Raw genomic sequence first — 27748 nt, 5'->3', positions numbered from 1 at the left:
TTAAGACCCCATGCCCAATGAGCACAACCCAACAAGAGCTTACCACGTCTTGGGAAGGCAACTCCTGCAGGACCTCAATTCCTGCAGAAAAACTCAACCTGCTGAAGATTGTTTTAATGTCCTGTTTTCAAATAAGGGGTTTGCTGCTGTGAAGAACAGAAGTCAGCTGAATTAATTCTCAAACATAGCAAGGATTAAAGCAAAGTTTCATGGTTACAACTGCCTAAATGTTCCCTTACTAATATGTTCAGTCTCCACACAGCTTTAATGGTCAAGCATTTGAAGTGACACAGCATTTACACAGCAGCATAAGGAAGAGCTCAGTGCCAGGCACAGTATCATCTCAGGCTCACCTGAAAGCCCTTACACCTTTGAGGTTTTTACTTTATATGACAACCAAAAATGGTCCCAATTTTACTTAGCATCATGTGTAGGCAATAATCAAAACAAGAGCAGACTTCCTGCCCATCTAAGCTTTTACATTTGCTGATTAGTTCCTCAGTGTTCCCAGGAATTTATCCACTGGCACCACTCAGTGAGCTGTCTGGGCACACCCTACAGCACTCAAAGCTAATTCTCTTCTCCACAAAACCCTCACAGGAATCATTATGAGAAACAACCTCAGAGCCTGCAGCTCCTCAGAGGAGCAGCACAGCCAGCAATTCCCAATTCAAAAGTATTGCATTTTACAAGTGGAGTCACAGGCCCTACAAACTCACTAGTTAAGAGAGAAACCATAAACCAAAGAGCAGTGAAGTGGGTCAGAAACTGAGATGCAGGAAGGGCTGTTTTAGGCAATTATATAATTAGTGGTCACTTCCAGACAGGAATAAAGCCCCACTTCCCACTCTTTCTTCTCACCAATCATCTGCTCAGTACCTGCAAAGCTCATGGAACTGGAGTCAAGTTGTTTTTAAAGTTGACAGCACCAATGAGAATAGCTGATGTGTACTTGGTAAAGAGAAGTAGCTAAAACACTTAAAGGTAAGTTCCTAAGAGAACTTTGGAGCCTGCTGTCTTTGGGTTCAATACACAAACTACCCCCAATCCATTAAAAAAACCAATAGTACTTTATTAAAATACTAAACTTTATTTTTTTTCCACATACATTTAGTCTCCTCACCATTTCCATTTGTCTGACCACCACCACCACCATGCCTTATCAAAACATTCCATACATACTTAGAATGAAACTGAGGGTGGAGTCCCAGCTTTAAAAACTAAACAGGCATTTTGGACAACACATTCTTGGCAAGGTAATCTGGATGACATTTATCAGACACAGGAGGGAAAGCTCTTTCAGCATTTGTAAAAAGAACAGCCAAATAATGGTTACAGAAGTAAGACTGCAGATTTTAATGAAGTGTTTAAACGGTTTTCTTTTCTTACAGAGTCTGTCTCCACTGCCAGAGAGCGTGAATGACCTGGAAGTGTACACAAAAAGTTAGAAATTGAAATCCATTTCTCAGATTATTTTTAGTTTACTATCTCCACTTACTCCATAAAATTGACATTATAATAAAAACTGCATTCCTTTCAGTGAAAGTGTGACACGAAGTCCTTCTGCTAGAAGCCTGTTATTCACACTAAATCACAATAGTAAGAATTCAGTGAAGGTGAGTGAGGATGGGTGTGGACCAGCTGGGCAAATATTGGCTGAACTCTGCCTACCCTGGCCAATGTCAGAGCAGCTCCAGTAGCTGAGAGTAACTGCTCCTCAACATTCTTTCAAAAACCTACCAATCTTGTCTGTAAGTTTACTCTGAACCACCAAGGGAAGCAGGAAAGTATAAGGAATTCTGTCACTGGAAAAAATTTAACTTACAGGAATTCTGATAGGGAAATCTAAGACACATTTAAGCCCAGTCTATGATAAGCAGTAACTAATTTAGAAACTTGCTTCCTTGTTACCACCTTCTGGCTTGTCCTCTTAGAAGAGCTCAGTTGATTTTGGGACAAAATGCAGCAAGAATGCCACAATCTCCATCACAAAACAGCTCCCCCTCCCAGACACCCTCCCCAACCAAGGGCTGAACAGCAGACTGGCCTACGTGGCCAAATTCAGCAGCAAGGAAAACCACAGCTCATTTCCTTAGCCAATATGGTGCCAAAAGGAAAATTCCGTGGGTTTAGTAAGCAAAGAGATAATTTACCAACCATATAAAAGCTGGAAAAATGTAATAAAATATTGGTGTTAAGGGTTTAGCCAAGTAGTCAGGCTTTAAAGTTCAGACCAGGCCTGAAATTGTCAGCTGACTTGAGCTGGGCTGAGCTAGCTAACAGCTGACTTCTTCTAGCCAATGATATTGTATTCCATACCATACTACATCACCTCAAAGGGGGTAAAATCCAGTGTGTGGGAGTGGCTTGGTCAGTTCCACCATGGCTGCACTAAGAGGAGGACGCCTGGCAGCTCCTCTGCTATGCTGGGCCCTGCTCTGGCTGCTGCTGCTTTGCATTTTGTTTGAGTTCAGGGGAGGTAGAAATATTTTGTTGTTATACTTTTTCTTGCAGGGTGTCTTTTAGAGTACTCATAGATTTAGAGTAATACACTTTGTATTAACTGGGGAGTGGGAGGTTATTCCTTGTTATACATGTATAACTTGTGTGTTATATTGCAGTTTCCTCTTAATCTTCTCTTTCCTGTACAAATACATGTAGTTAGTTTCAGCATAAACCTGGTCCAGAGGGGTTTTTTCCTCTTCCTCTTCTTTTTCCCTTGGCTGGTTGGAGGGGGGGGGGAGAGGAACCCTTTCTCTCACATGTATTTATACAGAAAAGAGACAATTAAGAGAAGACTACAATATATATAACACACACTTACACAAGTTATGCATATTTAACAAGGAATAACCTCCCACTCCCCAGTTAATACAAAGTGTATTACTCTAAATCTATGAGTACTCTAAAAGACACCCTGCAAGAAAGAGAAAGTGTAACAACAAAATATTTCTACTTCCCTGGCTGGCAAAATGCCAAGTGTCCAAGACAATTAGCTTTACCATCTTAGCCAACTAAACCCTTAAAACCATCCCCATTTATGTAATTTGAAGTATTGTTTGTGATTAGTAACACTTTGAAACAGTCCAAAGCTTGTAAAGATTAAGAAGTGGAAAAAATCCCCAAGTCAAGTTATAGAAGTTTTTGGACTTTAAGCAAGCTCAGTTACCTTCTGGTCCTCCGTCCTGAAGCAATTCTTAACATAGTTGGCAAATTTGGATTCCAGCTTAGGCAGGGTAGTGCCCTATTTTGAAAAAAGGCAAGCTTTAGTGTATGAAGGTCATTTAATGATTCCAATAAATAACCCAGGAAGCTGAAAGCCTTTGTAACACACGTGGAATTTTACTGAGCCTATCTTGCAACTGCTTTAAACCATTTTCGAGTTTTCTTCCCTGCAATACCCAGGGTATTTCTCACAGGAGTGCCTATGCACTAGAATTTTGTTGTACAAGACTCAGCTTGTGCTCCAGAACAGAACAGAAAGCATTTACCACTTAACCTTCTCTGCAGTCAGTCATACCCTGGTCAGATAAAGCTGTTGACTTGCTGGCTGTCAGCTGGAAGTTGTGTGGACCCTGGGAATGCACACACCCTTTGCATTACTCAGGATGCTCCACCATCCTCTTGAAAAACATTAAAATAAACTGCTTGCTACAGCAGCACTCCTGTACACAGCAATTCTCAGCTAAAACCCTCTCCAGCAACAGATAAGAGTATCTTAAAGCTCCTTTTGCCAATTATGTGCTCTCCATTCTCCCCTCCACAGTGCAGTGTCCAGCGGCAGCAGCTCAGCCACTCCCGCTTACGCTGCAGGAACAGAGTGTGGCTCCTCTGACTCATGTGGGACACCCCCCCAGTGTCCAGGTTAACCTGACCCACTGGGATGGTCCCACACAGCACTGCCACAATCACAATCCAGGGGTTTGCATTTCCATCCTCAGCAGAATCTGCCATTGCTCACTATGCTGGGAGACGACAGCCTTGCTTTGCATACCTGAGACAAGGCAGCCTCAAAATAAACACTGATGATCTAAGCAGAAGATAATCCTGATTCTTTAGGTGACTTTGTTTGCACTGTAAGGGGTTAAGAAGTTTATCATTCTGAACTAAAAAAAACCAACAAACCAATAGAATCCTTCATAGCACCAATATCAGCCAAAAAGGCTCCAACAATCTCTTCCAGTCACAAGTGAGCACACAATTTCTAAGCACACTTCTGTGCCAGCCAAGTAAAACTAAACACACTTTTCCAAACCTGGCTAAGGGGGAAAAGACTTGTCATTATCTGCTACACTTTTACCCAACCAGCCTGTAACTCAATTTTCTTTCTTAGACTTACACAGCACCTTAGAAAAATACCCCTCTGTGTAACCATGAACTCCTAATCAAAGCTGGTAACAACCAGAAGCCAAGTGACTGCCCTGCCCCCTCAAACGGTGAAACACCCACAAAGGGAAGACCAAATAAACCTCAGAAGCCTTCAGGAAACAAATGCTTTCAGGTCTTCAATGACTCATTAACTCATGTAACAAGCACCTGTCTCCCTCTTCTGGAAGTTGCTGAGGCTTACAGGCCTCTGGATACCTAAGGGGGATCCTGCTTCCAAACCAAGTTATTCCAAGCACCAGAGGAGCTCACTCTGCTTTACCCAAAATGTGTGAGTTATTTAAGACGTTTCTAGAACAAGTATCACCAAAGGTTGGTTGTAGTTTTTTTCAAATTTTAACTGAGACAGTTTGCTGAGAAATACCAAATTACTAATCAGCACTACCAGAGGAATACAGAAACAAAGTGGTTTTGTTTCTCCTCAGTACAGAGGCTTCTTTTTGTCCCAAATGTGTTTTTGTTTCTCTGACCATCAACATCAACACACTGTGATAACCCAGCCATTTCCTAAAACATCCAATTCTTGTCATCTCTGGAAGTGTAAGAGAAACACCAAGTTTCCAAAAACTCACCTTATCTACAGACGCTTGCATTTTTGCTTTAATCTCCTCTAGCGACAGAGGGACTTTTGGTGTTTTTGGAGTTAGACTTTTATCCTTCTTGGAATCTGGAGTCTGAAAATTATTCATTCCATTAGCAACTTGCACATAAAGCTACTTACCAGTTAAGAACAAGAGTTATAAAACAAGCATGTTAGACCCCACTGGAGATTTTATACAGAAGAACGGGCACATAACTCCATATTTTCAGAAAGTCACAAAAGTTAAATTCAGGCTTCCAACACATTTCTCAGAGACAAGGAAAAGTACAGTACTTATGTCTGGAGTTATTACAGTCAGCATCATACGCTTCTGGACAGGTGTCTCCACAGCTTTTTCCCAGCAGAAATGAAACCAGAAATAGCCAAAACATTCACTAATTCGGAGTTTACTCCACATCTGCAGCCAGATTAGGTCATGCTTTAAAAAGCACATCTGCTTTTCAGATGACATCCTGCCATCCAGCCCATGCCAATTTCTGTATGAACCTTCCTGGCATCATGTCTGAGAACATGCAGCTAAGGGAAAGATGTATAGGGAAGCACTGAACAAGAAAACTGTCAGTTCTGAAATGGATCAGATCAGTGAGAACCACTGATCAGCAGCAGCCTCCAGCTGTACTCCAGTGCCAACACACTTGGCAGTCACCCTCTTGTACAAAGCACTACACAAAAAAAGATTTTGCATTTCAAACTGAGGGCTCACCAATATTCCCAAAGGACAGCATGTCTGATTTCAAACCTTGGATCTTTGAAGTTATACACTGATCACTGAAGTGTTTCACAGGAGAACATGAGACAGTGAACAGTATCCTCCACATACTCGAAACCCCAACTTAAAGGTTAGTATGTTATTTGAAGTTACCATTAGGCAAGAAAACGAGCTCCCACAGTAGAATAAACCTTTGTTTTATTCATCTGTTTACACTCACTTTTGATTTAGATGCTGGTGTGGATGGCTTGGAGTCTTTTCCATTTTGCTTTGCTTTCTGTGTGTTTTTTCCTGAAACCTCACGGACCGGCTGGAAAGAAAGCACACAAGTTCATTTGCCAAACGAACTGCAAATGAATGTTAAGATCATTAAAATAAGAGTTAGGGACAAATTTATACACTACTTAACCTCAAAAAATTACTCTCACTGCCTAGGAAACATGGTCAACATCCATTATTTAAGAAACCAGCTTGAAGAGGAACCCAAATGAAAACCTGCTGACGCAGGACAATATGTAACAGACCCAAGATCAAGTTCTGATACCCTATAATTAGACACTCACTTCATTTTCCTTATATATTACACCTTTTCTTACATATTACTGTACAGTCTTTTGGGGGCAGATATTGCATTAACTGTTAACTACTTCTTTGGCATTTCATACAGAAACATCATCTGGGATGTGCAGGGGACACGACCCCACATGCACATTTAGGAACTGGAAATCTTAATATTCCTTTATAAATCAAGGGACTGTTTTGTTCAGCCACACTAGACTGGATTAGATGGCAAGAATCTGCAGTTCACATTGTCATTACCAGGCCTTAAACCACTTGCACTATCACCCATGCAAATTCATTAGGACAGAGCAGCACACAGTCAAGAAAAACTTCAAATATCAGTTTACAAATAGTAGATATGAATATAAAAATTCAAGCCAAAGTACACAAGTTGAAGAAAGAGGAGATGCCTCCCTTGTCCCTCTGTAGCTGCCCTGCTGTGTCTTTGTTCCACCACCAGATGGCCCTCAACAGCTGACAGAATTGCACTCACACATTTACATTTTTTTGTGTTTGAAGCTGCTGAAAGTCCTTTCCACACCCTGCAGGTCTAATAAGGGCAACCCACTGTGACCAGGATTTGTTGCTTAACAATCACAGAGGCCCCACACCGTCAGTCCTGTGAGCTGTTAATGACCCATCAGCCCTCTGCAGCCAAGGCAGGGATGGGATGCACATTCAGACCTCTGTTCCTATGTCCTATTCCAATTTCTTTATACAGACTGATCTAAATCAAATGCATCCCCCATTCACATATTCCAGACAGCTGTGCCTTAACTCATGGATTTATGGGACCACCTGCCCAATTACTGTCGCATCACAAGGTACGTCCTACGGATATGCCACTTACTTTCTTCACTGGTGCTTTAATTTCTTCCTCATCATCCTCTAAGTCATCCTCATCACTACAAATTAGAAAGGAGGTCACTCACAAAAACCCAAGATTCACATTAGGAAATAATCTTCCCCCTCCCTCCCAATAAAATGTTTAACACATGAAGGAATCCTCCCAGGTCTTCCTTACACTCGTTTTCACAGGTGTTAGAGCAAGCACTGCCTTTAAAGCAGTTAAATGCATTCCCTTCTGCTTTAACACTGAAGGCAAGCACCTTAGGGACTTCCACTACTTCTAATAAAGAAATTTAACTATAATAGAAGTTAACAAGTAATAGGAAGCCAAGTTTGGTAACAGTTTGACATATTTGAATAACACTAGTTCAGTTTGCAGTGTGGAGATAAATGAAGCGATTCTTTTTTTTTTTTTTTTCTAGCCGAGGTAGAAGAAGTAACTTCCTCCCTTAACATCCAGTTATGCCACACAATTCATATTCTCAAAGTTAACCCTGGATTTTAAAATACATTATCAAAAGAATACATACTCATCATCATCCTCATCATCATCTTCATCATCATCGTCATCATCCTCTGCTAATTTTGGTTTTTTCTTTGAAAACAAAAAAATGTTAGGTGTTGATACCATTTTGTGGCAATAAAACAAACATCATTCAAAACAATCTGCAGCCTAATTACAACACTATCTTCCATGAATTCAGCTAAAAGCCAGCAAAGTTAGAGCTGCCAATCCCAAAGCTATTAACAGGTTTACAGCATGCTGAGCATATGAACTTTTCCCTACAGGGCAGAGCTTCAATCAGCATTTCACTCTTGCTGATGTTTATACCAGAATCTGCACACACTCAGTTCACACAGAGAATTTCACTGAGAATTTACTGCAGTGGGTAAAGTTTCCACAAAAGCCACTATTACATTCTGCTCCTCCAGCAAAGCTTTGGCAACTAATTTGGAACTTAATTACACTTCCCTAACTTAGTACTTGTGAAGACCCAAGTATAGAATAATCCTTTCCCACATATTAAGTGAATCGTAGCAAGCCATCTAACTGCTTACTCAGGCAGCATTAACACCAAACCCAAAGAAAATGCTTCCAGCAAGGTGACTGCAAGTCCATATACCTGTGGTGTTTTAGCTCCTCCTCCACTTGCTGGTCTCTTTGCTGAGGCATTCACAATTTTTGCATCATCTTCCTCCTCATCTGATTCTGGTTCATCTTCTAATGCTGAGTAAAGTGAAGGCAACATGTAAAAAAACTCATTTAACAATGGGTCAAGCAAGAAACAAACAGAAGAGCATCACCCACAACTGAACAGGCTTGGTCTTCCTGAGGTGAATTGATGGGAGGAAGTTTCCTCCTAGTGACCAAACCACTGAGACCAGAAACTTCCAGCTGACTGCAGGCAGGTACTATACTGAAAGCCAAAACAGGTCAACAACCATTCATACCTGCTGCTTTTAACACTCCTCACAGCAAGAAGCCATAGCAAGGTAAGAGTAACATTTTCTCCATTCCTAAGGGGGCACATTTAGAAGCTTGTAAAGATCAGTTTCAAAGACAATTCTACAAAGGAGAAGGGTAGTCCTGGCTTAGAATAATTTCAACTCAGAACCATTTCACAGGCAGTCTTCTCACACTCAGCTGAGCAGCAGAAAGCCTGCTGTGAGACAGTAACATCCACTTTTAAGGGCAGCACTTGTAACTCCAACTGCAAGGCTGACAAATGCCCCTTAGCCATTCAAAGCATGTGGCAAGGAAAGGCAAGCCCTTCCCTGCACTGCTGTGTCCTACAGCCACTTCCTGCCTCCAAGGACTGTAACGAAGATGCAGGGGGTTCAGTATCAGAACAAGCACAGCTCAAGGCATCAGCCACACACATCCCTTGGGTTCTGCTGGTGCTGCCAGGTGCAGGGCCATGCTCAGGAACCAGCCATACTCACCTACGAGGTGCTGACCACTGACGTAAACAGGCCCCGACCCACATTTCAACCTCAGCACCACGGGCGGTGTGATCTCAAAGCCCCCTAATGAAACCTGGGGGGAAAAACATTGTTTAGTCAAATATTCTGGGCAAAGTGTACTCTACAGACAGACCATTCAAATGAAACCAACAACACCAACAGCTGTAGACTCCATGGCTAACACAGTTACTCCAAGTTCCATCTGAACAAATATTCCAGAAGTGTTAAGTCAAGCCTGAGTCACTAAGACACCAACAGGGTTTATTGCACTCAGTTTATCGCAGGTAAAGAACACCAAAGCCAGACCAAACCACACTGGTTTTTACTCCCCTTGGCAGCAATGCCAATTTGAACACAATTCATCCCACCTGGCCCCAGCATAAGGCAGTTCTACTTGTACATCATGCAGAAAAATTAGATTTTGGGACCTGCAGAAACCCTACATGATTCTCAGCCCAGACTCAAAGGGAGCAGCACGGGCTACAGATGCATCAGCCTGCACATGCTTACACCCATATACACTGAGATAACATATGTAATTACTATCACTTTTTAAAAAATGCATAATCTGAGCAAGTATGTTGTCTGTAGATGTCTAAAGTAACCTTACTGGGCACAAAAAGTACATTCATATTTACTACACATCAAAATTGACACTAGTCTTTAACACACCACTGTTCAGTTTCACAACAATTCAGTTGCCCCAAGCCGTTTAGAACTAGTTTTTTCTCACCTGAGACCAAATTCACAGCAGATTTTCCCCAAGTTCCTGCACTTACCGTAGGCTGCACGGACATTTTCAGGGATGCCAGTACTACTTTAGTAGGGTTGCCTTCATAGTCCAGTGCCTCTGCTTCTACAACATGCAATTCATCTTTGGCTCCAGCCCCTAAAGTAACCTGTGAAGTAAAAAATGGCACAGTTTGAGCATCTTCCAACAACATATTCGTAAGACTTTTTAACTCCATTCACTGTTCTACATCAATTAATACTGAAGTTTTTATTTCTGACTACTAATGATTCCATCACACTCCATCCCAAGCCACTATCCCTCTTTCCCCACAACACTGGCACGTCCAAGGTACAACTCCAGGTATGTGTTTTGGTGACAGTGAAATCAGGCCTTTTGCTACTGGATCACTGCAATGAAATGGGTCAGTGACAAACTCAGTCAGCTCTGAAGCTGGGCTGAGGAAAGTATAAACACATGCCAAGAGCAAAGGCAAGAACTGCCTCTTCCACAGAATCACAGCCTGTACTCTTCCCCTTTTCATCACTATCTATCTGCCAATGGCTTCTCACTTATGCAGATGCCTTTTGCTTTATTTCACCATGGACTGAGACCTGCTACCCCAGTTTCAAAACTCAAGTGCCTGGATTCCTTACTCTGAGTTTGGCACTGTCTGAAGTTCCAAAATTCTCAGCTAAAGGCACTGATCAGGCCTGAAATCCCAGTTCACTCAACCTCTCTGCCCTCTGACTCAGGACTGAATAGGATGTGAAAGCCAAGAATCCCTTCAAGTGCTACAATTACTCCCAAGACCAGTGCCCAGGGCTCTGTCCTTCCTTTCCCAAGGCCCATACAAACAAAGCATTCCACCCTCTGCAGAAGATGTGGGTGTAAACACTTCAGGCACACAAGTTTCATGTTCCAAGACCTGAACTTTAAGGAGGCTACAACGGTCCAGGCTAGATGTGTCAGACTAAGGGTGGGAGAGTAGAGTATTGGATTTTACTATTCCTGGCAAATTTTGTTATTGCCAATTTAAAGAAGTGAAATTGCTGCTTTTATCTCACCTATTAGTTGGGTTGGCAGCAACACTGAATTGCTCAGCTGGTGAGAAGTTTCAGAGCATGCCCTCGGCCCCCATTACTGCTGTCATTTGAACCAGTTCAAGAACACTACAGCACTTACTATTCATGTATTCCCTGTGAGTTCTGCAAGCAACCACTTGCACACTTAAACTTCTACACTGAAGGAATGCCTAGAGTAAATAGCTAATGAAGCAATGACCATCCCTCTCTTCTCAGCTATCATTTACAGAAACTCTCATACCACTTTCTACTTCACATGTGATAATACTCATTTAGTGCTTTTCTCCCTTATCCTTCTCTACCTCATGCCCAAGTCCATATTTCAGCTGTGTATCACCTCTTATTCTTCAAAAGACAGGTTAAAGACTTTTTTCCCCCCACTACAACCCTAACACCAAAGTAGTGCCATGGATCCAACCTGCTTCATCACCCAGTGTTTCACATCAGATGAGATGCTACAGGTAATTCTAAAAAGCAAAGCTTTGGGTAGAAACATACAATTTATCATTCTGTGACTAATTCCATCTACATGAAAAATATTTAGATACAAGAATTCTGTGTATGGACTTGTCCTATATATACTTTACTGTTATATTGTTCCATCAAAAGCAACTGTACTAAGAACAAACTACTCATTGTCAAGTCCAGGCTGTAATTTTCATAACACACAAGGACTGAAGACACGACTCACATCACCACAAGTGTTGGTAAGTAACACTGTACCTGGACAGCATTATTATGCAAGGCAGCTGTAGGAAGCAACTCTGCTGTAGGAATTAGTCCACAACTGCAAGACTTTCTTGTTTTCAGGTATCACCAAAACACAGCTTTGTATTTTAATAAACACAAAAATAAACTATAGAGACACTAAAACTTTCTCATTCCTTTTGCATGAAGCTGAGGCATATTGATGTTCTTCTGCCCAAAAGCAACATGGTTAGTCCAAAGCAAAGGCTTTGAAATACCGTGTCTGGCTTGTGTGGCACCAGAAAGATCTAATGACACTTTCAAGAACTCTCAGTGTACAGATCCTGATCTCCAGGATCAGTGAGGAATTTGTGAGATGAATTACCTGAATGGGAGATGAGCTTTCTTTAAAAAAAGCCCAAACCAAGGACAGTAATATGGAACACAAACCTTTCTATCTTTCATTTAGATTTACTTATCTGCTTCTGGGTGAACTGATTTTCAACCTAACCCAGCCTTGTATAGCTTGCTGCAATGGATAAACTTTTTTCAATACAGCAAATATTTATAATTAAATGACACGATGCACTGTTATTGAGACGTTATTTTTGACAAAAAAGCAGCTACCACTAAAAGCATACAGGTCGGGGAAACACGTGACACTTGAATAAACACGCTTCTCTCATCATCGCACACCACTGCATAAAAAATATAAAGACCAAACAATACTTGCCGTTCTCAGAGACAACTGGTGCTCATTTTCCTCATCATCTACTTTGAACTGATACTCCTTATCTGCTTTAAGTTCACAGCCTGTGAAAAGACAATTTAAATATAAGCCTACTATCTTACTTAAAACGCATATATTTGTTAAATACTTATTTACAATTTGCTGTTTCCAGGCCTTGCACGGAGAACCAGCGGCACTCCGAGCTCGCCGGCTGGCGACCACGTGGGGTGGGGAAACCCCAGGCGAGCCCGCGGCCTGCTGCGAGGCCGCAGCTCCCCGCGTGGCCCGCTCCAGGCCATCCGCTGTGAGAGCGCCCCCGCCCAGAGCCCCCCGCGCTGCCCGGGCCGACGCCATCTCCGCAAGGGCCCGGTGCGTGCGGCCGGGCCTGCCCCGGGGCGGCAACGCGCGCAGGGCCGCGCGGCGCTCCACGTGCTCCGCCTCCCGCGGCGCCGCCATGTGCTCCGCGGGCGCGCCGCGTCCTTAGGAACGGGCGGGAGGCGGCGGGAACAAAGCGCGCGCAGAGCGGGCCGGGCCGCGCCACGTGGGGCGCGCGCGCGGGAACGGCCGCGGCGGGCGCGCCCCCGGCCGGGCCCCCCCATCCCCTCCCCTCCCACCCGCCGCGAGGGGCCGCGCTCGGCCCGCACAGGCCGCGGGGCCCGCATCGCGCACGGAGCCCGCGGGGCGGCGCGGGGCGCGGTACCGAAGAGGAAGGTCTGCGGGCGCAGCGGGCCCATGCTCTCCATGTCCATGGCGCTGTCCTCCATGGCGCGGAGCGGCTGCGGCGGCACGAGCGGACGCGACCCAAAGGAAGCGGCGCCCCCGCCCCCTCGCTGATATAGCCCGCGTGATCTCGCGAGACCCGCGCGCCGGCCACGCCCCCCGCACCTCCCCCTCGGTCCGCGCCGCCTCTGCGCACGCGCGGGGAGGGGCCGGCCCGGCCGGAAGGGGGCGCTGAGGGGCGGGAATGGAGAGGCCTCTGGAATGGGGGTCGGGAATTGGGAAGGGGAAAGGGGCCTCTGGAATGGGGGTCGGGAATTGGGAAGGGGAAAGGTGCCTCTGGAATGGGCGTCGGGAATTGGGACGGGGAAAGGGGCCTCTGGAATGGGGGTCGGGAATTGGGACGGGGAAAGGGGCCTCTGGAATGGGGGTCGGGAATTGGGAAGGGGAAAGGGGCCTCTGGAATGGGGGTCGGGAATTGGGAAGGGGAAAGGTGCCTCTGGAATGGGCGTCGGGAATTGGGACGGGGAAAGGGGCCTCTGGAATGGGGGTCGGGAATTGGGACGGGGAAAGGGGCCTCTGGAATGGGGGTCGGGAATTGGGAAGGGGAAAGGGGCCTCTGGAATGGGGGTCGGGAATTGGGAAGGGGAAAGGTGCCTCTGGAATGGGCGTCGGGAATTGGGACGGGGAAAGGGGCCTCTGGAATGGGGTCGGGAATTGGGACGGGAATGGAGAGGTCTCTGGAATGGGGGTCGGGAATTGCAGAGGGGGTCGGGAACGGGGGGGGGGTGTCAGGAGCGGGAGGGCGGGAACTGGGATAGGGAGCGGGGACGGGGCGGGGATTGGGGGCGTCTGGAATTGGGGGTCAGGAACGGGCCCTCAGGAACAGGGGGTGCTCAGGGCCCGCCGGGGGGCCCCTCGGGCCGCCCTGGCGCTGCCGGCCCCGCTCCCGGGGATGGTCCCGCTCCGCAGGGTGTGCCTGAGCTGCGGCTCTGCCCGCTCGGGTGGAAATAAACGGGAGGAAAAGGAGCCCCTTCCCCGGGCACCGCCCGCTGGGGGGAGCGCCCATCCCGAGTGCTTTGGAAAGCCCTTTCCGCTGGTGTGTGACGGAGCAAACCACTTCTTAACGTGAATTAGCACGTGGGAAAATCTGTCACCACTAGTTTGGAAGTCGCAGGGTTGTTTCACACCTGGAGCTCCAAACCCTGGGGTGCATCGCTGACTCTGGGCTGGACCCACCACCCGCACGGGCCAGGCTGTCCTGCCCAGGGCTGGCCCCTCGGGTGTTAATTTACCTGAACACTTCAAAAATAAAAGTTTAAAGGCTCTTAGTGCTCATCACCGATTTGAAATATGCAACTTGTATTCCCTGCATCCATATTCATAAAGGAACAACATGAAATGATGTGGCTGAAAGTGAGACAAAGTGAAATGAAGAATAACTGACAGTGGTAAAAGGTACCACACCTGTCAAAGATTCCCCTTTCTCACTGTCCCACAAAGCTGACTGTTTGCAAACAGTAAATGCAGTTCCACAGGACATACACATGGAGCTTAGCTTGGAGTGCAAAGACTCTTGTTTGCAAAATACAGTTACTTTTCCCAGTTGGAGGCTGCCTGGGCCATGGTTTCAGCAGGATATGATGCCCTGCAATCCTGGGAATGCTCCAGCAGATGAGGGGTCATCAGGTGGGTTGCCACAGACTGACTACAGTTAAACTGTGGGTGAAAACAAGGTAGAGGAATGAATTGGAGTGCAGCTTAGCACGAGTGTGAGGGTGAGCAATTTGGGCAGCTCTGGGAGCCCTTTCCTGGAGTCACGGGATAATTCTGGCTGGAAGGCATCACTGGAGGCCTCCTGGGCCAGGAGCACCAATGTGGGTCAGGCTTGGAGGACTCTGTCCCTGCAGCCTGTCTGGGCCAGTTTGTACAGCAGTGCAGGGACCAACCAGCACTGATTACAGCTGGCTTGGGAATACTGACATGGGGTAAAATTTGTGGGGTTTTTCTATTGCTCCTATCATCTTCCTACCACTTCTTTTTACCTAAATAGAAGGTGACACACTTGTAGCATGTGGTGCAAGTATTTAAGTAAACCCAGGAAAAACTAACAAGCTTTTATTTCTTCCTTTGCATCCTAGAGTAGAGACATTGTTAAATTGCAACCTGTGCATCATTTGTATGTATAGAAATAACACCATGCTGGATGTTAAAGCCACGAAGAGGAGATCAGGGGATCACTGAAGCATCCTGGTTTTTTTCAGTCTAGATCTTCCCAAGGGGCGGCTCCAATCTCTGCCCTTTGTGATCAGTGACAGGACCTGAAGAAATGGCCTGGAGCTGTGTCAGGGCAGGGTTAGGTTGGATCTCAGGAAAAGGCTCTTCCCCCAGAGGGTGGTGGGCACTGACCAGGCTTCCCAGGGCAGTGGGCACAGCCCCAAGGCTGCCAGAGCTCCAGGAGTGTTTGGATGATGCTCTGGGGCACAGGATGTGACTCCTGGGGATGGTCCTGTGCAGGGCCAGGAGCTGGACTGGATGATCCTTGTGGGTCCTTTCCAGCTCAGCACACTCTGGAATTCGGTGATTTACATCCCTTAAAATCTCACCAGGAAACTAGAGAAGGAACAGTGTTTATTCCATTTTCTAACCTTTGGTTTGGTTCATTTCTTGTTATCTTTATGAAGCAAGTACTGCTAAGGGTGGCCCTGAATGTAGGAAGAGTGGCAAGTGTAGGGAAGATACACAGAGGAGTTTGTGAGGCAGCAGAGGCAGAAGACCCAGCAGGTGTGGTGGCTGCTGTCCCTGGCAGAAGAGAGATATCATTAACATATCAGACATCTCAGCTTGACGAGCCTTTCAGATGCAGATAAGGCACTTGTTTGGTTTGGCTTGAGATGAGAACAAGTGAAAAATGAGACGGAGTATCAAAATTTAAAATGAAGTTATGGTTATGGCATGACCCGAATATCAGACTGGAGCGGGAAGATGAGAACTACGTGGCAATAGTGAAAGGGGCTGCACTGTTTGCATGTACAGTTATTTACCTGGTGTAATGACAGCAGAAGGACGTGGCTATTGATGAAAACCCCCCAGAATTGCTCCAGAGGGCACTGAGCAGCTCAGGAAAGAGACGGCAGCTCCAGAAGTCCACCCGATCTGTCAAAGAGCAGTGCAGCCACAGCCTGTCCTCCTGCGTGCAGAGTCACTTTTAATTCAATTACAGTCTTCCATTACTGAGGAAATAAATGTGGGAGGAAACAAAGGACAGACACAGAGAAGCAAAACAGGGGTAGGAAGTAGGAGATATATGCTTACTGCGTCTCGTTTGGCTCCATGGGGCTTTCGAAGGACTGTCATATATCATGACATTTATTATTTCTGCCATGTACGAGGATGAGAAGTCCATTACAATATCGATCATTTTACTCTGCTCAGCTCTGTGCTGTGTAATACTCAGCATAGCAGAAAGGGCTTGCAAGTGATTTAGAAAGAGCTGTACAGGGAGAACTGAGGAAGAAATCGGAGTCAACATGGTTTCCCTTAATGGAATTCTCTCTTTAGTGAGCTTTTACAAAACTGAGGAAATGGCACTTTAAACACTGTTAAAGCCACAGCACAGTTGCAGTCAAGCAATCAGAAGCTACAGACATAGTAAAGATTTCCTATGCAATCTTAATTTACACGCTGACACAATGAAACAATCTTCAGCTGCCCTGGCCTGTGGCTGTCATGTAGCCTCTTCACCAGGATTCTCCTCCATGCACCAGTCAGTAGCTTCTGCCCCAGTGAACTAAGGGCCAAAGTCTTAAATGGCATTAAAACACTTTACCCTTCCTTGACATCAAAAAGACCACTTGCACAGTGGAAAATCCAAATAATTCAGTTTAGCCTGAAATAACTGTGTATTGCCACCATCAGAGGGGGCAGCATGAGGCAGGTGTTACCTGTTCTCATTAATATGCCATCAGGGATGCCAGCAGGACCAGTGTGTCATCCTGACACTGCAGTGGTGGCAGGGACAGAGCTACCCTGTGAGGTGCCAGGCAGCCTGTGTCCTGAACAGGGAGGTACAGCACTGGTGAGAGCTGTGCTGCCCAGGGTCTGCTTTGATAAGGTTTGTCCTTGGATTTGTAATTTTCCTCCACTTCCAGGTCAGTTTGCAGCCAGCTCAGGACAGGGAGCTGTGATGGACCATCCTTACCTGGTTGTCTTCTTTCTTACCCGCTTTTTATGGCTGATCCTGACATAGGTGACTAGAAGTTTTCTTCATCATCCATGTTACTGTGTGTTCCATCCCCAGCTTTGCCTGTAGCACTTTGTTTATGCAGGGCAGCATGAAGTGCTGCACCAGAAGGTCCTTGAGCACCAAAGAAAGCCACACCCTGAAAGGGGAGCCCCTGTACTTCTGGCAGCAAGTGCTGGTACTGCTCCATCCCTTCTGTGTTCTTGGGTAATAGATTTCAAGGGATCCTTCTCCTACTAGGGCCCAGTTTCAGACATCCAACCCTAAAAGGGAGGAATGACAGAGGAGCCAGGATGTCCACAGAAAGGCACCTAGGAATCACAGTGATGATAAGTTACACAGATAGATTACACCAGTTGTTACTGTCACAGCAGTAAAACTTGAGATAACCTGGAATTTCTCTTTTTTTTTTTTTTTTTCCTTAAATACCCTAAAAATTCATACCAGTAGACACAGGGTCTAAACATGAATGAGCAAGTCTTGAGTATGAGATAATTAGTTCTAATTTAGAATGAATATGACACATACATGAATATAGGTCTCTTAACAAAAAGACATCAGAATGGTGCACAAGGGGTGTTCTTCCATGCAGCTGAGTCCAGAGATGGCTCTGATCATGCCCAGATGGATGGTTCTAGCCTGGATGTCAGCCAAGTGTTTGCAACAGTAAAAGCTGGATTTTTGTAATGACTTGGATCATATTAACAGGTCATATGGACCAGCACCCACAGGAAGATCAGGGCTGTGAGTGTCACAGGAGATAAATATTGAAGTACTTGGCTTAGCATGGCCACACTTTGGGGAGAGAGGGAGATAAAAACACAGGATGTGAGAAAAGTACTTCTCCCATGGAGTGATATGATGCAGGGATCAGCTGTCTCTACTTGCTTGCCTTAATGCTGGACATGTGTTCAAGCCATACCTTTAAAGAAAAGAGGGGGAAACAGTGTACCAGATGCAAGTCAAAGGACAAGAGTATTCTGACCATTTTCACCAGTCCTTGCCAATATTCAGGACAGTCCTCACCAAATGAGTGTCTCTGGTCCTTTGACTTGCATCTGGTACACTGCAACAACATTTTATACCAGTGTGATGGGCTGACCCCATCTGGGCACCAGGTGCCCACCAAAACACTGTGTCACTGCCCTCCTCAGCTGCCCAGGAGGGAGAAAATACCTTGAAGGGTCATGGGTCAAGATAAGGGCAGGGAGAGATCACTCACCAGTTACTCTTACCAGGAAAACAGACCTGACTTGGGGAAAATTAAGTCAATTTATTACCAATCAAATCACGGTAGGGTAACGAGAAATAAAACCAAATCTTAAAACACCTCTCCTCACCCCTGTTTTCTTCCTAGGCTCAATTTAATTCTTTCCTCTGGCCCTATGGAGCAAGGGGATGAGGAACTGGAGCTTGCTTGGTTCATCACACCTTGTCTGCCACTCCTTTCCCCTCAGGGGTAGGATTTCTTACACTCCTTCCTGCTCCAGTGTGGCTGGTCCCTCTCACAGGAGACAGTCCTCCATGAACTTCTTCAATGTGAGTCCTTCCCGTGGGCTGCAGTTCTTCATGCACTGCTTCAATGTAGGTTTCTTCCATGGGGTGCAGTCCTTCGGGAACAGGTGGCTCCAGTGTGGGTACCCTCACAGGATCGCAAGTCCTGCCAGCAAATCTGCTCCAGCCTGGGTTCCTCTCAGCACAGGTCCTGCTGGAGCCAGCTCCAGTGTAGGTCCTGCTCTAGCATGGGCTTCCCATGGGGTCACAGCCTCCTTTGACCATTCCCCTGCTCTAGCATGGGCTTCCCATGGGGTCACAGCCTCTTTAGGGCATGCCCTGCCTCAGCGTGGGCTCCTGCCTGGGCTGCAGGTGGATCTCTGCACCCCTGTGACTCTCCATGGGCTGCAGGGCACAGCTGCCTCCCCAAGGTGTGCCCCACGTGCTGCAGGGGAACCTCTGCCCCTATGCCTGGAGCACCTCCTGCCCCTTCTTCTCCACTGACCTAGGGGTCTGAAGAGATGTTGCTCTCAGACAGTCTCACTCCTCTCTCTAACTGAACTTGCTGTTGTCCATGTTGGGTTTTCCCATTCTTAAATACTTATCCTCAAGTTTCTACCACATGGTGTCTGTGGCATGATGAGTGGAAGGGACTTTCCCTTCAAACATCCAACCCAGCACTGGCAGTCAAGGTGCCAGGAGGAGCCTCAGTGTCACTCACTTCCAAAGTGTCTGGAATCCCTTCAATAAGCTGCCAGGATCTCTTTTTCAGCTGGGGTGTAACAGGCCTCGGATCCTCTGTATCCCCAGCTGCATAACCCTGGGGGTTGGTCCTTGAGTCCCACCCAGTACCTTTTGCCAGAGGCTCCAGGAAGGGCCATTCTCCCCAGCTGCAGTGTAGACCACAGTCTTTACATCCTGTCTTGTCCTGACTGGCCCAAGGGCTACTGCATGGGCAAACTCCTGTTTAATCTGCTCAAAGGCTTGTTGTTGTTCCAGCCCCACTTAAAACTATTCTTCTTCCAGCTCACATGATAGAGAGGGCTGACAATCTGAGTGTACCCTGGAATATACATCCTCCAAAAACCCTCAGTGCCCAGAAAAACCTGTGTTGTCTTTTTTTCTGGTGTGTGGGGACAGAGGTGCTATTTTGTTGACAACATGGGTTTCTGATGATGTTCATCTTGTCATTTTACTCCTAAAAACTGAATTTCCTGGTCAGATCCCTTGACTTTACATTGTTTTATGGAAAATCCCACTTTCAGGAGGATCTGGATTATCTTCTTTCCTTTCTCAAAAACTTCCCCTGCTGTGTTCCCCCATACAATGATGTCATCGATGTACTGTAGATGTTCTGGAGCCTCACCCTTTTCCAATGCAGTCTGGATCAGTCCATGGCAAATGGTGGGACTGTGTTTCCACCCCTGGGGCAGTCGATTCCAGGTGTACTGCACCCCCTTCCAGGTGAAAGCAAACTGCGGCCTGCACTCTGCTGCCAACGGAATGGAGAAAAAGGCATTGGCAATGTCGATGGTGGCACCACTTGGCTGCCTTGGACTCCAGCTCATACTGAAGCTCCAGCATGTCCAGAACAGCAGCACTCGGGGTGGGAGGGTGTGACTTCATTCAGGCCATGATAGTCCACTGTCAGCCTCCACTCTCCACTGAGCTTACACACTGGCCATATGGGGCTATTGAAGGGTGAATGAGTCTTGCTGACCACCCCTTGGCTCTCCAAGTCACAAATCATCTCATGGATTGTGGTCACAGAGTCTCGGTCCACCTGACTGGAGGCTGGGCCCTCTAGTTCTGGTTATAGTACTCATTGATCACTTCTTGTAAATATAAAATTCACAGAATCACAGAACATGCTGAATTGGAAGGGACCCACAAGGATCATTGAGTCCATCTCCTGGCCCTACACAAAACAACCCAAGAATCCTACCATGTTCTGAGAACAGTGTCTTGAACTCTGTCAGGCTTGAGACCATGATGACTGCCCTGGGGATCCTGTTCAGTGCCCAACTACCCTTTGGGTGAACTGGAGGTCCCTTCAAGAGAATCAGAATTAACATCAGCCCTCCTATTCTGTCTAAGGACTTGCCCACTGGAAACTGGAGTGGCATTTATCCTTGCAGATAAATGTTGGGTTTCCTCTCAACTCACATACCTGAGCTGCTGGGGCAGAGTTGGGTTTTCCATCACACTTCCTCATATGCTCTCCTTGGTCATGCAGGTAAAACCACAGGTTACCTTGTGGTGTGTCCCCTCTCTCTCAAGCAGGAGGATGGTGGCTCCCAATAGCAGAGACTCTGGTTGGTACTGGTGGGACACGGGTTAGTTCTTTAAATTGCTTATGTCCTCTTTAAATTGCTGGAAGTCCTTGGACAGTCTTTCCAGGGATGAGACGCAGACCTGTAGGGGGGAAGAGATACTTTCTTCATACAGCTGGAGTTTGGTAACCAAATTACTCACACTTTGTCCTCCTTCTTTCTACGACATCACTGCCACTGAGTTGGTGTACAAGGATGGTGTGCTCCGTAGGAGCTTCTGCCACATGGATTGTGTGAACTGGACTTCATCTGGATCTACATGCCCTTCTCAGTATTTGGATCCCTATGGATTGGCTCCAGCACAGCTGATTCTCTCAGGTACTGGGTACCTTTCTCCATGGTGTTCCACCTGCTTGGGCTCACTATTAGATGACCCCTGAGAGAACACCTTCCCTCACACTTGACAGGAGTCAACTCCAGAGGCTGAGTTTCTGTCCTCTTCCCAATCCCCTTCTCAGTGACAGGGATTCCAGTTGCTTGGCTTTACTCCCATCTGGTTTCACAGCATGGACTGTGGTACCCCAGCCCTGGAGCAGCCAGGTCACCGGGGTCTCTCCTGACTGGTGGCTGAAATCTTTTCACGTATCTCACAGCTCACTCAGGGATGGAATTGGGTGATTATTTCTGAATGTCTCTGAAGGTCCTACTTCTCCTTCATTCCTGACTGAGTGAACTGATTTGGCCTTGGGGCAACTGCTGCTGGCATGGGTTGTTCCTCTGGTTCAGCTGCAGTTTGAGTGGCCATGGTGGCTGTAGCTCTGCTTTCCTTCCCCTTCCCCTCCCTCTGAGGGTGCTGTCTGGTGACCAGCAGTGTCCTATAAATAGTAGCCAAGGCCTGGCACGTTGCATAACTTTGAGTCTCTCTGGAATTCCCTCAGCATTTTTCCTTCACATATTTTATTACTTTAACAGGGTCTTGTAGTTGTTTGGGGCAGCACTTCCAAACCATTGGAGAAGTCCTTCAAATACTGGCCCATGTCTTCCCACATTCCACACAACTCATGACTATCCACCCTTGGGGCAGATCTTTGAATGACCTTTCCAGAAATCTCTTTTGTAACTCTAAACATGTTGTGAAGCCCAATAAGGAGACATGGCAGACTTGGCAATAATAACATGCTTTCCTTAACATCCAAAGGGAATCCAAAATTCTCAAAAGCTGTTTTACCAGGCCTGAAGGAGGAAAAAAGGGTGAAGAGCTGGGGAAAATCATCCTCCCCTGTTCTTTCCACAGACAATTATTAATGGACTCCCATAGGTAGTACCTGAGGTCAGGGTAGGAGAGCAACACTGAATGCACACCCCAAATGACCCTCATTGCCCTTGATGTTATCATGCCGTAAACTGATATCACAGGTTATAGCAACAAAACAGTCCTGATCCCTCTCCCTGCTCTGAATTATTTCAACCCTTCGTGCCCAACACTGGTCATTAGTTAAGGCTGCCATGGTTTGGGAGTGGTATTCTCCAATTCAGTGCTCCCACTAAAGCCACGAGCAACTCTCTCCCTGCCCTCACCAACTGGAGGCACAAACCCCAAAGATCATGGGCTGAGATAAGAACAATTTACTGGCAACAGCAATGAGGTAAGCAAGTGAACAGTAACAGCAATGATGGGGGGTGTAAGAAAAGAAGTGATTCACACCATCGCCCCCAAACCCCAGAAACAGCCAATACCTCAGCACTCCTTCCACCACATTTTTTCGAGTGGAGGGAACCACTTCTCCTCAGAAGAAACTCCTTCCCCCGCCCCTGACAATAATGTGAGGTGGTATAGAATAATCTCAGGGTCCTGGGCATGTCCTCTCCCAGCTACTGCAAAAATTTACCCTCTCCTGGCCAGAAGCAACAGAAAAGCCAAGATACTTTTAAACTTTCTGTGCCCTGCTGGTCTCAAAGGTGAGGCCAGCTCGTGGTATAACGAGCAGTAAAAGTTTGGAGTTGGTGGGTCTGAGGTGTGCCAGAAAGGGGGATGGCAGTGAAGACCTCCATAAGCCATGTGTCTGTAAAGCTGGTGAGGCAACTCCACCCACAGACTCTGCTCCAGCGGTGCCAGGCGCCTGTGCATGTTCGCGTTCCCTCTTCTCAGTGCTGTCGGTTCTCATTTCAAGATCAACAGCACCATCTAGTGCTCCCAAATCGGCTTCCTACGTACTTCTCTGCCTTATCCCACGTTTCCTCCATCCCCCAGGACTCCCAGAGGGGGGTTGTCTGTCTGTGCCTATCTACTACACCTTTCCTGCTAGAGGGTTGTTTACGAGAAGGTCTTGCATGGTGGAGCCTGAGTGCACTCGGCCACAGTGACAGACCTTAGCTGGGATGGCATGATCCAAATTAACTTGCAGGCCAAGAAACACAGCTGAGCTTTGTGCCAAACCCCATTTGGCTCAATGAGAATCTTATCTGCCCTCCTGGACATCTCTTGCATCTTCCACATTTAAAAGAACTCTGCTCAGAGAGAGAAAACAATCCTTCCCTTGGTTCTTTGCTGTGTTTGACCTTGCTCAACATGTTGTGTGAGGACTTCAAGCACACCAGTCAAAGGTCATGTTTTGTCCCCAGGACCCCACTGGCATGCATAGTACAGATGTCAGAAGAGTAAAAACCATGACCACCATTATTTCTGATCTCTCAGCTTAGAGCACAGGCAGCTCCACATCTCCAGCGTGCCCTTCTGTTCTCCTCCCCATCACCCACTCACTGCAAAAAACCCCACAAAAATAAAAATGTGCAGAATCTGCACACAAACCTGGAGAGGCTGATGTGTTGTTATCATTCCAGCTCCTGCATTGCTGCATTTCACCCTTTCCACCCTCTTCACCTCTCATTTTGTGTTTCTACTTTTCCTAGCCAGCACAATGTGCAGGTTTCACTCCAGCATTCTCTCAGTTCCTTGACTCTTCGTTAGGGTATCTTGCAAGCTGAGGATGCTGCAGGGAGGAAAACAAAAGGACCCCATGTTTCTGATGGCCCCTGGTAAGGAATTTTGGTGCATCACCAAGGTCATGGCCAGGGAAGCTGTACTATGTGGGACACATGAGGCAAACTCTTATATTTCTATTTGCTCATTAGACTAAAACAGTTCCCTGTTCCCAGATTATGTTAGAGGACACTCTGGGAAACGAGGAATCTGGAGATGTGGTTACACACACAGATCTGTATCACTCTCTCAAGTTTGCAGAGACAAGCCTAGGGAAGGTCTTTAAAACCTCATCCAAATAATGATAAAGAATGCGATGTAATGTTTAAAGCCATAAAGTAATTTATTTCCTGGACTTTCCTGAGCTTGTCTAATGTAAGCAACAGTATTAAACTGTTCTGCAGGCTGAACACATGTCCAGTTGGAGCAGCAGGATGGGACTTTATCATTGCAGCAGCATTCCAAGGTGGGTTACTGACGTCGGCACACAAAACACTCACAGATCACCTTATTTACTTCTCTCTATATGTTTTATATATATTTATAAAAGATAAATAAATATATACCTATATATTTATATGTATTTTAGATATTTTTATATATATATGCTTACAGGCTTCAGCAAGATTTTGGACAAATGATCACATTTTAAAACTACAGTTGGAAAAATCTTTACAGATGAAACAATGGGCTCTGGTTGGATCTCTGATCACGAGTGTGAGTTCAGAGACATAATACATCTACAAGCTCTATGATCTGCATGAAGCACTGCAAAGGTCAAAAATCAAATTGAATGTTAGGAATCACTGGGAGAAAATATCATTAGGTCAGTGTATGAGTGCAGGGTACAACCACATCTTGACTACTATAGTTAGCAATAGCCACGTTGTGAAAAAAAAACAAAAAAAGAAAAAAGAAAGGGCTATACAATAACAGGAATCATGGAGAACAAGAAACAACTGTCTGCTGTCTCTCCTAATACAAGAAATAGAGGACATAAAATGAAACTTGTAGGTGGCAGATTAAATATTAAAAAAAAAGGCAGATTCTCACCCAACATGTAGCAGAGCTGTGGAATTCACTGTCACAGGATGCTGGGGACATCAGAACTTTATGTGCATCAGCCACACTCATGGGAATGGAAAAGACAGTTAAGGGACAGCAGGCAAAAGACACCGTTCTGTGGCTCAATAAATCCTTGAACTGCTTGGGAAGATATTCTGGGGAAAATATCACTGAAATCATTATCTGCTCTCATACATTTCTCCCAGGCACTGTTGGCAGACAGTGGCCTGGCTGAGGATGATCCCAACAGGGGCAGGCAAGGGACTCCACCACCCAGACTCAATATCAGATATTCCAAGGAGACCTGCAGCTCAAGAGCCCTTCAGTGCCACCCAGTGTGGGCCACAGTGCTGGTTATGAGACCCAGATCCAGAACAGAGCTCAGTTTTGCGGCTGGTCACACACAGCAGAGCTTTCTAGGAGATTTTGGCCAGCCATTTCCATCCAGGTGCAGCCAGTTCTGACAACCCCACAGTAGGAAGCTGTTGGGTGGTCACAGGGGCTCCAACAACACCTTCAAATGAAGTCTCTGTTGCTCTTCTGGTGGTAATTTGCAGCAGTTCAAGACAGAAAGGTGACAAAATATTCACACTATCATCTCAATGCTTTTCTCATGGCTGTTTCCTATAGCAGGGAAAACTAACCCCTGGAGCAGCTACATCCAAAGGCAAGGTTAGCCAGTGCCCCTGATTCCTGGATGACATAAAGGAAAAACACACGACCCTCCATGTTTAATTCTCTGCATTTGCCATACCAGGTGTGAGCCCTGGCCATGAATGGTGCATATCTGTGTGGCACAGGCTTTTAAAAACCAGGTGGTAGGTTTACCAGGAGTTTGAAAAGTAGGTTTACCAGGAGTTGAGGTCCTGTGGTATGTTAGCTCTCAAAATAACAGGCAACTTCCTTTCAAGACAGAGGATTTCCAGCTTCCTCAAGAAGAAATTCTTGAATTTTATCTAAGATTTGGAAGGCTGAGTGCTGACAGCAACTGCAAAATAAGAGTTCCTCTCTGTCTTGTACTGCCCCCACATGCTGTGACTGTCACACTCACCTGCAGGATGGTTCATCACTCTTGTTCATTCTTGTCAAGTAGATCCATCTGGCACGTGGCAGGGACACCCCCCATATGCATAAACATCCCTCAGAACAACTGGCACATGTCTGTGCTGGGGCTGAGCAGGATACCAGGTGGATCAGCTCCTCAAGGACCACCATGAGGTCCCTCCATGTGCTGCCATGGCAATCGTGGTGTCAACTGACAGGTTATGTCACACACAATCTAAACAGATGCAGTTGCAAACCTGCAGTGTACACTTGCCAGAGGGGAGCAAAAGTCACATGAAGGGGTCTCAGACACCTACTTGTTAGACTTGGCATACCTTATTGCCCCCTGCTGCCAGCATCCAAGGTCCCTGCAAAGCCATGGAACCTCCACTCATGCTCCCAGCACCATCCTAGAGCATCGCTCCTCCTCCCTGTGATGCTGAAGGGTGTTCTGCTCCACAGAGGCTCCACTAGTCTTGTTTTACAGGACATAACCCTGTTGTAGTTATGTTTCCAAAACTAATAGACCTTAAAATAAAAGTCACTTCATGTAATGGAAAAGGGTTCAGATTCTCAGCTGATATAAATATCATAAGTCACTGTAACAACATCATACTCCAGGTATGTTAAGCTTACTGGAGGCAGAGCAGGGATGATTTTGGCTCCCTTGTTTCTTGGGAATACATTGAAATACAGGGATCAGTTCTCAGCTCACTAAGCCCCATGCTCCAGGCTTCATTCCCATCAGTGGCAACGTGAAACCATTTTCATCACGGTTTTGGGCTCTGATCTCACCATCCAGATCAGCAGTACCCTTTGTTAACTATTGCAAAGTCTGGGAGCACCAGCGGCTCAAGCCAAGTTCATGTCCGTGAGTTTGCAGACTGGGACTCGCATTCGGGTCTGGTGGCCCCTCCTGGGGTCTGATGGCCCCTCGTGGGGAACGTGGAGGAACAGGGATAGATAAATGCCGTGTCAGGAGCAAGGAAAGGTCTTGGTCTGGAAGGGGCGTGTGCGGTGCGCTGGAGCTGTCTGGGCACCAGAGGGCGCTCTGGAATTACAGATGTCCAAGGGAAAACATCCAAAATAGCGGCCGGGACGAGCTCCGGGTTGGGAATTGAACTGCAAACTGAGAACTCAACCTTTATGCCCCCACGAAACGGGGACCTCAAAATACCGAACCTTGTATTAGAGAAACAGAATATTTTACTAACAAAACATTTTTGAAGTCTTGAACTCAGCTTCAGACCTTAAAGTGTTTAGGGTTTGGCTTAATTCACCTTACTTTTACGAAGGTGTAATTTAGCAGGAACCATGCTGGAGTCAGGCCTATTTAATCAACATTAAATCTGGCCTTTTGGGTATCTTAAGCTTTTACAGATGACTCTTCTGTTCTGCAAAAACACAGACTTCAGAGAGCCATTGTCTATCCTGGGAAGTTATGGAAATACAGACACCTGAATCGGGCAGGAAGCACCAGGAAATTCCTTTGGGATCCCTGTCGTCTCCAAACGGCCCCAAACAAAGAAGGGGCCACCATTGCAGGGACTGCAGCAGCCAGATCTTTGCTGGCAATCTCACTGCAAGAAAGCAAAAGCAAATACATGCAGGACCAGATTAGCTCCAAAG

The 27748-nt window shown here is 46.3% G+C and overlaps 1 protein-coding gene across 1 annotated transcript; it reads right to left on the bottom strand.

Annotated features, from left to right (window-relative positions):
• Positions 1-1067: 1067 nt before the first annotated feature.
• NPM1 (nucleophosmin 1) lies at positions 1068-13121 on the bottom strand. Its single transcript, XM_071570226.1, has 11 exons — positions 13004-13121; positions 12307-12386; positions 9851-9970; positions 9051-9144; positions 8231-8334; positions 7637-7701; positions 7108-7162; positions 5917-6006; positions 4959-5060; positions 3170-3244; positions 1068-1424 (listed from the first exon to the last, which is right to left on the bottom strand). The coding sequence occupies exons 1-11, from the start codon at positions 13065-13067 to the stop codon at positions 1386-1388; spliced, it is 888 nt and encodes a 295-aa protein (XP_071426327.1). The 5' UTR covers positions 13068-13121; the 3' UTR covers positions 1068-1385.
• Between the last annotated feature and the right edge of the window lie 14627 nt (positions 13122-27748).

Source organism: Pithys albifrons, chromosome 15, assembly GCF_047495875.1.
Source record: "Pithys albifrons albifrons isolate INPA30051 chromosome 15, PitAlb_v1, whole genome shotgun sequence".
Taxonomy (NCBI): Eukaryota; Metazoa; Chordata; class Aves; order Passeriformes; family Thamnophilidae; genus Pithys; species Pithys albifrons.
The sequence above is the reverse complement of the archived record's forward strand: the minus strand, read 5'-3'. Positions and strand labels throughout refer to the sequence as shown.

What these genes read in the sequence shown, in the direction of transcription:
- NPM1 (XM_071570226.1), bottom strand. Translation starts at nt 13,067, where the DNA reads ATGGAGGACAGCGCCATGGACATGGAGAGCATGGGCCCGCTGCGCCCG. An exon ending in AAATGTCCGTGCAGCCTACG is followed by an intron (nt 9,145 to 9,850) that starts GTAAGTGCAGGA and finishes TTTTCCCCCCAG; the next exon opens with GTTTCATTAGGGGGCTTTGA. An exon ending in TTAAAGCACCAGTGAAGAAA is followed by an intron (nt 6,007 to 7,107) that starts GTAAGTGGCATA and finishes CTTTCTTTCCAG; the next exon opens with CCGGTCCGTGAGGTTTCAGG.